The sequence below is a fragment of the Oncorhynchus gorbuscha genome, linkage group LG04, assembly GCF_021184085.1.
Source record: "Oncorhynchus gorbuscha isolate QuinsamMale2020 ecotype Even-year linkage group LG04, OgorEven_v1.0, whole genome shotgun sequence".
Lineage (NCBI taxonomy): Eukaryota > Metazoa > Chordata > Actinopteri > Salmoniformes > Salmonidae > Oncorhynchus > Oncorhynchus gorbuscha.
This window is the reverse complement of record NC_060176.1, coordinates 60,008,535-60,022,028: the sequence shown is the minus strand read 5'-3', so window position 1 is coordinate 60,022,028 and position 13,494 is coordinate 60,008,535. Positions and strand designations below refer to the sequence as shown.

The window sequence follows — 13,494 nt, the reverse complement described above, 5'->3', positions numbered from 1 at the left end:
GTATTCAGATCCTTTACTCAGTACTTTGTTGAAGCACCTTTGGCAGTGATTACAGCCACAAGTCCTCTTGGGACGCTACAAGCTTGGCACACCTGTATTTGGGGAGTTTCTCCCAGTCTTCTCTGCAGATCCTCTCACAATCTGTCAGGTTGGATGGGGAGTGTCGCTGCACAGCTATTTTCAGGTGTTTCCAGAGATGTTCGATCGGGTTAATGTCCGGGCTCTGGCTGGGCCAATCAAGGACATTCAAAGACTTGTCCCGAAGCCACTCCTGCGTTGTCTTGGCTATGTGCTTAGGGTCATTGTCCTGGTGGAAGTTGAACTGTCACCCGAGTCTGAGGTCCTGAACGCTCTGGCGCGTCTGCCAGTCCCTGCCTCTAAAAAACATCCCCACAGCATGATGCTTTCCACCACCATGCTTCACCATAAGAACGGTGCAGGTTTCCTCCAGACGTGACACTTGGCATTCAAACCAAAGAGTTCAATCTTGGTTTCAGCAGACTAGAGAATCTTGTTTCTCATGGTCAGAGTCCTTTAGGTGCCTTTTGGCAAACTCCAAGCGGGATGATCAATGGAAACAAGATGCAACTAAGCTCAATTTTGAGTCTCATAGCAAAGGGTCTGAATACGTATGTAAATGTGATGTTTTTATTTTTTATACATTTGCACAAATTTCAAAAAAACTGTTTTCGACTTGTCATTATGGGGTATTGTGTGTAGATTGATGAGAGAAAAAACTATTTAATCCAGTTTAGAATAAGGCTGTAACATAACAAAATGTGGAAAGAGGATACTTTCCGAATGCACAGTATTTCCTGCATCAAATCCCCCCACTATACCATCCCCCATTTCTACTCTCCATGGACTTGAAATAAACCCCCCTAAAATGATTTTTCAAAATCTGGCAACCCTGTTTAGCTTTCCCACTTGTATTTAGGGTGATGATCTGTGAGGTGATAACATTATTTGCTTTGTGATTTGTAAAAAACTGTAAACAACTTGGAGAAGAAATGTGCTCCGGATCTTGTGTATACTGTAACAAGTACATTGAAGATTTGTAATATGCTGAAAAGTGGTCAAACTAAGTCCATGTTTTTGGGGCATTGGGAGCAGCCATCTTTGACTTTGTTTCTTTATGTCTTATTAGTGAATGGCATTCTGGGATTAGGGAGTTTTTGATTGTCAAACAAATATGGCTGCAATCAAAGAATTTAGCTGCTGTTGCTTAGCTGACACATATCTCTTTTCTAAACAATTTTACATCTCCCTTGTGCGCACCAGAGATACATTGTAAACAAGTATAGATGTTAGATCACTAACTTATGTTTAGTTTTTTGTCAGCGCAACCGGTTATTTAGAATGGTTTATGGAATGAGTTTGGCTGTGGATGTGTTCCTTGTGATGCTTGGATGATGAAGTTCACATGTATCTTTCACAATAAAATATAAAATTGAGGAATAAACTTGAAGATCTTTATTTCCCATCAGTACAAAGCATTATTTAGATGCTTTTCAAACAACAATGCTGTTTAGATGAGTTTGTTGCATCATACGTTCTGTTGCTACTGTTCCAATCAGATATTTGCGAAGGTACGCTGCAGGGACCACTCAACAATGATCACAAATACATGATCGGACGCGTCAAAGGGTTAAAAAGTGATTTAAAGTGATGAGCAAAGGTGACAGAGGCTTCTAGAAAAGCCTGAGAGATCAAAGAAACCAGGGGGTCCTGGGTCCTGAGCGAGAGCAGATGGTGGGTGTTATCATGTCTAGTACAGTAGTAGATCGCTACGTACCTCTCATTCCCTGGCTGGAACTCAGACAGCAGAGAGGGCCGGCGGCGGTGGGGCTGAGCCAGGTGTGAGCTGTAGTCCCGAGAGTGAGGGTGGTAGTCCACCAGTCCCACATCCTGAAACGCATGAGGAGAGCACACCAGAAATCTTCCAATCTGAGACAAGTCTATGGTAGCGTGCCTCTGTTAATTCACTCATTCTCTCATTTTCTTTCTCCATCTAGCTCTTCATTCCTGGTCATTACATTATCATCCTTTCTCTCCATTTACCTCATACATATGAGAGAGAGTGGCCATTCCTCGACACATATGCCTCTCTCACTGAGCTGAGGCTGATGGGACTAACTGTGGGTTGTGGACTGTCCATCTGCCCTCATCTCCTCCTCAGCATGATGACAAGTGGGAGTGAAGGGATTAACAAGCAGGGGCAGCTGTGGGGATCCTGGGGGGGGTAACCCTAGGATTCCCTCTTTACAACAGAGAGAGAAACTCACACCGACACAGGACGTCAAGCCACAAGATGAACCTACTTACTAGCTAGGTGCCTCTTCTGGGAAGACAAGACACATATCCCTCTGACCCGTTCAAAAAACAGTCATGGCGATTAAGAAATGAGGGAAGACATTTGGGCATAATGGAGAAACCTAGAAAATGATTCCACCATGAAAACATTAACTTTCAATTCAAACATCTAATAAGGGAGCAGGTTCTAGGGCGGCATATCCTTTGTGTGCATAACAGTATAGCCACAAAAGTGTAGTTACTCGGTGCAGGATAATTCTGTTGACAAAATGACAGCTAACCTAAGGGAGCCGAGGTAACATCTACATGTAAATCATTATACACCGAGCTTTCATGTGAAGGCGCTAAGTACCAGTGTTCCTGTCTCCAGCTAGTTTCAGGGCTCTTACCGTGTGTGCCCGTGCCAGCTGCAGCGGTAGACTGGCAGGGTTTGGCAGGTGGCGGATGTCCACAGCCCTCCGGCCCTGAGGCACAGACTGGGGGTGGGAGGACATGCTGGTGCGGCCGCTTCCTCTACAGACTGGATGTTGGTGGGGCTGCAGAGCAGGCGAGGTACATCATGGGTTTGGTCCTGTAGACAGTGACCTGTAGGGAGAAGAGAACGGCATGATGAGAAACTAATCACATACAAGTCAGGACAGTTGACCAACCCAAATCAAGCCAGTTTGAAGTCATACGTCCTATAAGGGTTTTGGTAGTCTTCGGCACGGATATCAGCTTTCTGCAGAACAATAATAATCTGTCTCGCTGTATGTAGATTGAGAAGGGTTAAATGCTATTTGGCCACCAGCTCGAGATGAATGTGTCAGTGCATCCTGGATATAAGAGTGTCAGCACCTCTCTCCAGCAGCTACTAACATTTCCACTGTTCCTGATGGCAGATCTTACACCTGCCTGCCTACACACTGAATGGCCTTCTGTCCCTCGCACTGGAGGCGTTATGTCTATGAAAAGTTAGGCAAAGTCAAAATGCTAGTTGATAACCTAATGCCCAGGGTTTAATAGGGAAATAATTACACTATGCTAAGTATGGATGTTCCAACACCAGTTAAGTTTTAACGCCAAGGACATATCACCAAACGGCAGCGAGTGCACTTCTAGTGTGGTTGAGAGATGGATTAAAAATGGAGTGATACGACGAGTGCTTTGTGCTGTTTGAGTAGGCTTCTCCCCCACAACCACATTGGAAGAGCTCATGGACAAGATTTCCTATTCTTCACGGTGATTAAGAAATGAAAATAAAAGGAGTGGGAAGAGAGGCATAATCCTCTTACTGTTTTCATACCGATTACAATACACATTAATGAGAGAAAATAGATTTATATACAACACAGCAGCATATATCCTATAAAGCAGAGATTTTTTGAAGCGGTGAGTGTTCACAGTACCAGATCCCCTGAGGTTGAGCTGGCCGATATGAACAAAAATCCATATTGCAGTAACTAGCCTGAATTGATGCGCTAACCAGGGTTGCCATGTCTGTGGTTTTCCTGCGATTGGGCTACTTTGAAAACAATATCACGGGTGTAAATGTATTGGTCGCGGGTGGTGGGTTTTTGGGCTTCTTCTAAGTTGCACCGCGGCCGCCATGCCATATATCTATTTCACTGTCTCCTGCTGCTGACTATCAGGCAATGAGGAAGGCTGTTGCTGAGTGAGTGGAGGGGGGCGTTCTTGCTGAAAGAGCACCGCAGCAAGACTGCAGGACGCAATTGACTGAGTCACATGAGTAAGAGAAGACAGAGCAGGACGTCATGACAACTTTTTACCAGTTGTATGTAGGCTATTTAACTTGACATTATGACAAGTGGACATTTGAAATTGAAGTTATGTAACTCCCTCATGTGCTTCTATTATGGGGAACAATCCTCAATGAAGCTGACATTAATTTTGGAGAATGATACATTTGCATCTTTTGGCAATCAAGTAGTCTATAATTGTATATGCTAATGTAGGCTACAATTTTATACAATAAATACATGTTGAAATGACTATATCACTGGAGATTTTGCAAATCAAATGTGTCACTTGTGTAGCCTACCAGGAGCCTGCAAATACATTTTTAAAATACGTTATAACTTCAGTGTATTGTTGTTGTAGCCTTGTGTTACTACGCAAATATTAATGGCCAAGTTTAGTTAATTAAGTTGTTGACAAGCATATTCAGTTCATATACAGTAGTCAAACATTTTGGACACACCTACTCATTCAAGGGTTTTTACTTTTACTATGGTATACATCGTATAATAATAGTGCAGACATCAAAACTAGGAAATAACACATGGAATCATGTAATAACCAAAAAAGTGGAATCATGTAATAACCAAAAAATATATATATTATATATATGAGATTCTTCAAAGTAGCCACCCTTTGCCTTGATGACAGCTTTGCACTCTTGGCATTCTCTCAGCCAGCTTCATGTGGAATGCTTTTCCAACAGTCTTGAAGGAGTTCCCACATATATGACCCGTTTCAAGAAACTAGACGTATGACGCGGGTCACTACTTCACACGAGAGCTGTTTGAACATAAACTTTAACATAAACCACTTTATCAACCAAATCATGCTTTGCACACTCTTGGCATTATCTCAACCAGCTTCATGAGTTAGTCACCTGGAATGCATTTCAATTAACAGGTGTGTCTTGGTAAAAGTTACTTTGTGGAATTTATTTCCTTAAGTTTGAGTCAATCAGTTGTGTTGTGACAAGAATATGCCATCTTCTGTATACCACCCCTATTTGGTAAAATACCAAGTCCATATTATGGCAAGATCAGCTCAAATAACCAAAGAGAAATGACAGTCCATTATTACGTTAAGACATGGTCAGTCAATCCAGAAAATTCCTCAAGTGCAGTCACAAAAACCATCAAGTGCTATGATGAAACTGGTTCTCATGAGGACCGCCACAGGAAAGGAAGACCCAGAGATACCTCTGCTGCAGAGGATAAGTTCATTAGAGTTACCAGCCTCCGAAATTGCAGCCCAAATAAACGCTTCAGAGTTCAAATAACAGATACATATCAACATCAACTGTTCAGAGGAGACTGCGTGAAAAAAGCCTTCATGGTCAATTGCTGTAAAGAAACCACTACTATAGGACACAAATAAGGAGACTTGCTTGGGCCAATAAACACAAACAATGGAAATTAGACTGGTGGAAATCTGTCCTTTGGTCTGATGATTCAAAATTTGAGATTTTTGGTTACAACCGGCGTCACTCTGAGACACACAGTAGGTGAACGGATGATCTCCGCATATGTAGTTCCCACCGTGAAGCATGGAGGTGTGATGGTGTGTGGGTGCTTTCCTGGTGACAATGTCAGTGATTTATTTAGAATTCAAGTACACAACCAGCATGGCTACCACAGCATTCTGCAGAGATATGCCATCCCGAGTGGAGCTGCGGTCTAAGGCCCTGCATCTCAGTGAAAGAGGCGTCACTGCAGTTAGAATCCAGGCTGCATCACATCCGGTATTGGTTGGGAGTAGGGGTAGGCCATCATTGTAAATAAGAATTTGTTCCTAACTGTAAATAACAGGATTATCATTTGTTTTTCAGCAGGACAATGACCCAACACACCTCCAAGCGGTGTAAGGGCTATTTGACCAAGAAGGAGAGTGATGGGGTGCTGCATGAAATGACATGGCCTCCCCAATCACCCAAACTCCACCCAATTGAGATGGTTTGGGATGAGTTGGAACGTAGAGTGAAGGAAAAGCATCCAACAAGTGCTTTGAATGTGTGGGAACTCCTTCAAGACTGTTGGAAAAGCATTCCAGGTGAGGCTGGTTGAGAGAATGCCAAGAGTGTGCAAAGCTGTCATCAAGGCAAAGTGTAGCTACTTTGAAGAATCTCAAATATAAAACATATTTTGTTTTATATTTAAGATCTGTTGAACACTTTTTTTGGTTACTACATGATTCCATGTGTTATTTCATAGTTTTGATGTCGTCATTTATTCTACAATGTAGAACATTTAAAACATTAAGAAAAACCCTTAAATAAATAGGTGTCCAAACTTTTGACTGGTACTATATATATAATTAATATTTAATTCAGTGATTGAAATTATGACCCCTTCCTCAGTAGCCTAATGCAGCAGGCTATTGGGGAAAACAAGCACTTCTTGTCTCGAAATCGCCAAGCTAGTCATGTTGAAAAAATTATTCTGTTAATTTGAGCTAAGCAAGCTGCTAACTCGTTCAGTTTACATCTTTCCTAGGCTACTATAGACCACCTGAAATAAGATGTAGGCAAATCAGGGGCTACAGGCTATCTGCATCTATCAAGCAAACCATGGAAAAGTTTAATTACAATCATGAACCCAGATTTTAGTATGTAGCCTATGCCTATTCAAATGTCAAGTCAATCTTGCAAATAAGCCATTTATAACGGTTTCTAGTGGTAACATCTGGTTTATGATAGCCAATCTACCACGACTAACTGCTGTGGCCAGACACTCCGTGTTGCGTCATGCTAATGAACAGCCCTTAGCCAAGGTATATTGGCCATATATCATACCCACTCGTGCCATATTGCTTAATAATAGCAGTCAAACAAGTTAAATCAACATCCACCGATGGGAAATGATTTGGCGAGTTCTCTATTACAACATTCAAATTAGTTTATTACTTGATGTCGCAATAATTATTGCTTATAATGTCATTAGTTACGTTGATATTCCTTAATTGGCTCAAATACGTTATGGAAAAAGGGTTTATTGAATAAATGTGTCGACACTTGCTGTGGGAAGAAAATGTGCACTCGTTTTCAGGCCTTTTGGGGGGGTTTGAGTGGTCATGAGTGGCTAAACCTGGCATCATTGGGGTCTAGGATTTTGTTTGATTTTACAGAGCAGAGAGGACATTGGATTTAAGCAAACTAGTGGTTCATTTGAAACAATCCTTATCAATAACCTAAACGTCTCAAATACGTGTCTGGGTGGTTATAAAAGATGGCAGAATAGAGTGAATGGTGTGAAACGAAACTGAAAGAGGAAGATCACTTTTAGATTCAGACATTCACACACACACACAAAACACTATTTTGATAGTAAAAGAGACTGGGAGTAGGATACTCATTACATGCGACCTGTGACTCTTGCCAAAATAGGCATTAGGGCCCTTGCCATTTCTCTGGGCCTCTGAGGAATGAAGACCCTGGTAGCTCATGTTTCACCACTGCTCTGCAGTCTACACATGGAGGGATGGTGTGTAGGGCTGCCAGCACTATGACCTAACATGATGTGATTCTACAGTGCATTGGCTTTGAGCAACCACCCAAATCAGATCTCTCTCACTCTCGCATAGATACTACTAGGCCTAAAGAGTTGCAGCTGTAGATCTGAAAACAGTACAATATCACTTCCCAGTAGTCAAGTCATCATGAAACCCTGCTCCAACCTGCTATGCCTAGGCTATATCAGTTCTCAATTTTTGTTTCATCTTACTTTTTTAAATAAATGCTACACAGACAATTGAATAACATACAGTAGGTGGAAGAAGGTCACCTTTAGTTAGCTGATTAAAAATCTGTTCAAAAAGTTTCAAAACCATAAAGCACAGTATATGTCTATGAGAGACTGGTCAAAAACAAACAATGTACCAGCCTCATTATTAACTCAGCAAAAAAAAGAAACATCTCACTGTCAACTGCGTTTATTTTCAGCAAACTTAACATGTGTAAATATTTGTATGAACATGTTTTATCATAGACGTAATCTTGCATTTAATCTTGCACTGACTGCTGACAGAATGCCCTTTCGTGAATTCTCATCCAAGTGGAGAAGTGCACAAGTTGGCCGTTTTATTTTTATTTTTAACAAGTCAATATAAAGCACATTCTTATTTTCAATGATGGCCTAGGAACGGTGGGTTAACTTCTTCGAGATAGGGGGCGCTCTTTTAATTTTTGGATAAAAACATTCCCGTTTTAAACAAGATATTTTGTCACGAAAAGATGCTTGACTATGCATGTAATTGACAGCTTTGGAAAGAAAAACCTCTGAAGTTTCCAAAACTGCAAAGATATTATCTGTGAGTGCCCCAGAACTAATGCTACAGGCGAAACCAAGATGAAATTTCATACAGGAAATGGTCCAGATTTTGAATGCCCTGTGTTCCAATGTATCCTTATATGGCTGTGAATGCGCCAGGAATGAGCCTGCACTTTCATTGTGACGTATTTGTAGGCATATCATTGGAAGATTTACCATAAGAGACTACATTTACCAGGTGTCCGCCCGGTGTCCTCCGTCGAAATTATTGCGTAATCTCCAGGTCCATGCGCGTTCCATTTTCTTCAGAGGAGAAACCAAACTGCCACAAATGATTTATCATCGATAGATATGTGAAAAATACCTTGAGGATTGATTCTAAACAATGTTTGCCATGTTTCTGTCGATATTATGGAGTTAATTTGGAAAAAGGTTCGCGTTGTAATGACTTAATTTTCTGTTTTTTTCTTACCCAAACGTGATGAACAAAACGGAGCGATTTGTCCAAAAGCATATTTTGAAAATCTGAGACGACAGTGTTGTTAACTGCCTTGTTCAGGGGCAAAAAGACAGATTTTTACCTTGTCATCTCAAGGATTCAATCTTGCAAGCACCACCTGCCTTACATTGCACTCCACGAGGAGCCTGCCTGTTAAGCGAATGCAGTAAGAAGCAAAGGTAAGTTGCTAGCTAGCATTAAACTTATCTTATAAAAACAATCAATCATAATCACTAGTTAACTACACATGGTTGATGATATTACTAGTTTATCTAGCGTGTCCTGCGTTGCATATAATCGATGCGATGCGCATACGTGAAAAAGGACTGTCGCTGCTCCAATGTGTACCTAACCATAAACATCAATGCCTTTCTTAAAATCAATACACAAGATTACATTTTTAAACCTGCATATTTAGTTAATATTGCCTGCTTACATGCATTTATTTTAACTAGGGAAATTGTGTCACTTCTCTTGCAACAGAGTCAGGGTATATGCAGCAGTTTGGGCCTCCTGGTTCATTGCGAACTGTGTGACAGGGATGATTTAACAAGCACATTTGCGAAAAAAGCACAATCGTTGCACGACTGTACCTAAACATAAACATCAAAGCCTTTCTTAAAATCAATACACAGAAGTGTATATTTTTAAACCTGCATATTTAGCTAAAAGAAATACAGGTTAGCAGACAATATTAACCAGGTGAAATTGAGTCGGGTTATATGCAACATTTTGGGCCGCCTGGCTCGTTGCGAACTAATTTGCCAGAATTTTACGTAATTATGACATAACATTGAAGGTTGTGCAATGTAACAGCAATATTTAGACTTATGGATGCCACCCCTTAGATATAATACGGAAAGGTTCCGTATTTCACTGAAAGAATAAACGTTTTGTTTTTGAAAGGATAGTTTCCGGATTCGACCATTTACATTTAAGTCATTTAGCAGACGCTCTTATTATCCAGTAAGTCTGGGCAGTGAGCTCATTTGTCATCGATCGCTAGACCAGAAATAGTTTGAAGTTTTAATTTTTTCCCTACTTTTTCATTACACAGACATAGGCACAGTTGACACCATCGAGGTGCGGATGATTACTTTCTACACAAGTTATTTTTTTCCAGTTTCGTCTGACAAACAGATTGAGGTCAAATAAAAAAAGGGATACATTTATGGAATTCTTCATCACTCCAGTCAAATCAGGCTCCGCGAAGGTTCGATTCCATTACTAAACTATGGGCTCGCGCTAGTGTTCAATTTTAGCCAACGTTCTTAAACTGTTTTTCAGCCTTGGGTGAATTTTGACTTGTTCTATTGTCCAGCCTATAGATAGCCAGAGCGAATTTACGAAAGCACCCGAATGTCCATTGAGAAAGCACAATGGCGATACCATTTAGCTAAGCTAAGAATGACGAGAATAATCAAGTCAATAAACATTGGGTAGTTAAGATAGCCTATAGTTAATATACTGGAAAGTTTGATGTATAACTACTAACGTTAGGTAGCTAGCTAACATACCAGTACATACTGCTGTAATTATATGCTATGTGGTTCGTAAGGACAGCGTAGCTAACAAATTGTCAGCCAACATAACGTGTAAGGTAACTTATTTGAAAAGTCATTACTTTATTACATTGAGTAGCAAGCTACCCCTTGGTCGTTAGGGCAAATCTGGTCTGTTATAAGGGGGGTTCACACCTAGCTCGGCTATTAGACTATTATTTAGTAAAGGTTGAATAGTCTATTGTTCAGCTATTAGCCCTCCTCCCCAACTTGCAACAAATTGCTGTTCCCATCTCATTCCTTTCCCTCTTCCACACATCATCATTCTGCTCCGGAGTGGCTCACTTGTGGGCGTGCTGGCAGGATATGGCAGCATCTTCGGTTGTGCGTCAAGAATTCTGCATACAGTAGCACGTTTGTATGAAGGTGTGGTTATTCACAGGTAAATTGTTATATGCTATGAAGGTGCATTTAGGTATTTTTGTCAAGCGCAAAACCTCTTATCAATCGAAAATTATTGTTCTGAAAGCAACTTTTTCCGACACAAAGGAAGTCAAAGTGGAGACCTACCAAGATGGCATCTCAGGTAAGCAGCACTGGGCTGTATTAACATAACCTAAAAATGACATCTGCTGCTTTAGATTGAATGGTCATATCTCAGTTATTGTTTTCATATCTATAAAAAAATAAGCTGTTTACTTTCAGAGAGCGAGCTGACCAAGGGGTGGAAAATGTAGATATTGCTAGATGTTCACTGTCCGAGGAACAGGCCGTGGAAGCTTTATTGCTGGCAAAAGTGTCCATAACCAGAAGTAATTCAACTGTTCTGTGTTCTTTTTCTCCATCTCTGCCTGTCTTGTTGTACATGGAACATGTCTTACATGCATTAATTTGTTTTTAAACTTAAGATGTTTGTAACGGCGTTCGTTTGTTGAAGGAGAGTCGGACCAAAATACGGTGTGGTAGTTACTCATGTTCTTTAATGAAAAAACAACGATACATGAAATAACTGTATATATACAAAAAACAACAAACGGAACGTGAAAACCTATACAGCCTGTCTGGTGAACACTAACACAGAGACAAGAACAATCACCCACGAAATACACAGTGAAACCCCGGCTACCTAAATATGGTTCCCAATCAGAGACAACGAGAATCACCTGACTCTGATTGAGAACCACCTCAGGCAGCCAAACCTATGCTACACCCCTACTCAGCCGCAATCCCAATGCCTACAAAACCCCAATACGAAATACAACAAAATAAACCCATGTCACACCCTGGCCTGACCAAATATATAACGAAAACACAAAATACTATGACCAAGGCGTGACAATGTTAGCTGCTAATTTTCAGATTTACACCACATAAACACAGCCATTTTCACTGGACTATCGGTTGCTGCTATGTCAGGATTTCCCTGGGGGTTAGCCTTGCAATAACAAGGTGGTGAGACACATAGCCCTCTATATTTAAATGTTTCAGGTCCACTCCAATAGGTGTCTGCATCATATACAGTATCTTCTAATGACATTATCTTCTATTGTTAGTCCTCGTGTGTCTATTTTTCAGCATAAAGTACTCTGCAGCCACTTAGTGTGGACACCAGGTGAGACCACACAATAAGTCTCTCTTCTTCACTTCCCCTTCTCCCTAAATCCCCTAGGTTATATCAACTGTTTCGGTGTACCCCTCCCGCAACTTAACTGGCGGACACTGAGGGCACAGCATAGTCATAAGTGAGATGTCACTTGGTCAGGTCAAAAGGAAGTATTAGAGAGATGTTTTACATTGACATAAGAATAAATTACAATAAAAAAAACAAGGCTTAATCATGCTCTCGCTCAGTCACTCGTCTGCAGGTATGTTTTGATGTGAGAGAGGAAGCCAGTCCCGTCATCGCCACCTCACCCGCTCTTAAGATAACCTTCGGGCCAACTGGGGGCCGAAGGCTGGTTAGGAGACACCACAATTGCGATGAACTGAGAGAATACTAGGGTAGCACTGTAATTCATGAACCTTCTACACCTTTCTCCCCACCTCATCTTTCTTCCTTGTTTTATAAATGCACACCATATGTGCATTGAAGTATAGATTGAACTTGTATTTATAATATTACAATTATCATAATTATAATGCATTTATGTATTTATAACACCCGGATAATGAACTTCTTTCAATAAAACTTTTCACATTCTCCACTGGTTGAAAATAAGTACCTCATTGAAATACTATCCTGTGTCCTCAGATTAATGCAGATGAAGGGAGTTTGATGTGCATAGTTTTTTTCTTCTGTATATATGAATTACAAATCAATCATGTTTCTAGTCTATTGCATAGTTATGTGTAATCATTGATGTCCCAGGAGCAGGAGTGGTAAACACTGTTGAAGTGTATAATTGTAATACATACATGCAGACACAGCATCATTCAAATAATGGCATTTGATATGACTGAAAAAGAATGTCTCAGAGATTCATACCTGTACCGCACCTTTATTTGCCAAGGAAGAGTACATGATCAGTGAATATATTCAAAGTACAGGCTACAATGTGGGAATCTCATGCGTGGTAATAACTACAGTATATAGGACTTGCATCCTTGACACAATAACGTATTCTACTCTATCCATAGGCTTCATTAATGCCATTCAGACTTGAAGTTGATACAACAACTATGATAGCTGAGGTTCATAGATTGGTGTGAATATTAGTTCAGAACCTAACGTTTTAGGGTCCATACACAGATCTGCTACATACTGTAGCTAGCTACACACTGTAGCTAGCTACACATCCATAGGCATACAGTCCTTTTTATCCTCCACTACAAAATAAGCAAGTAAATAGTTAGCTAGCTATGTTACTTCAGCTGCATTGCAATTCAAGCTTATACAATTTAACATTCAATTTGCGGTAAATGCTTTAGCTAGCTAGATTCTTTACATCCACCGTTTCACAAGACGACAGCATGGTTTGCTGGTTCTCAGGAGTCCCTAAAGCATTAAACAACACAAATTACAAATTCATTCTCCTAACACTAGCTAGCTGGCTAATGTTAGCTCGTCAGATCATTTATGAAATCGCTATTTAGCAAGTTAACTTTATGACAAAAAATATGCACAAATGTTTGCATTAACTACATTAACTAACATATTCCTCTCAATTGTACATTTTCT

The 13,494-nt window shown here is 40.5% G+C and overlaps 1 protein-coding gene across 1 annotated transcript in view; it reads right to left on the bottom strand.

The window, feature by feature from the left end:
• LOC124034383 (nuclear receptor corepressor 2-like) overlaps positions 1-13,494 on the bottom strand; it is a 183,935-nt gene that overhangs the window by 134,904 nt on the left and 35,537 nt on the right. The window contains 2 exon segments of the mRNA XM_046347510.1: positions 1,796-1,908; positions 2,703-2,898. Coding sequence (XP_046203466.1) covers positions 1,796-1,908; positions 2,703-2,807 — 218 coding nt within the window. The 5' untranslated portion in view covers positions 2,808-2,898.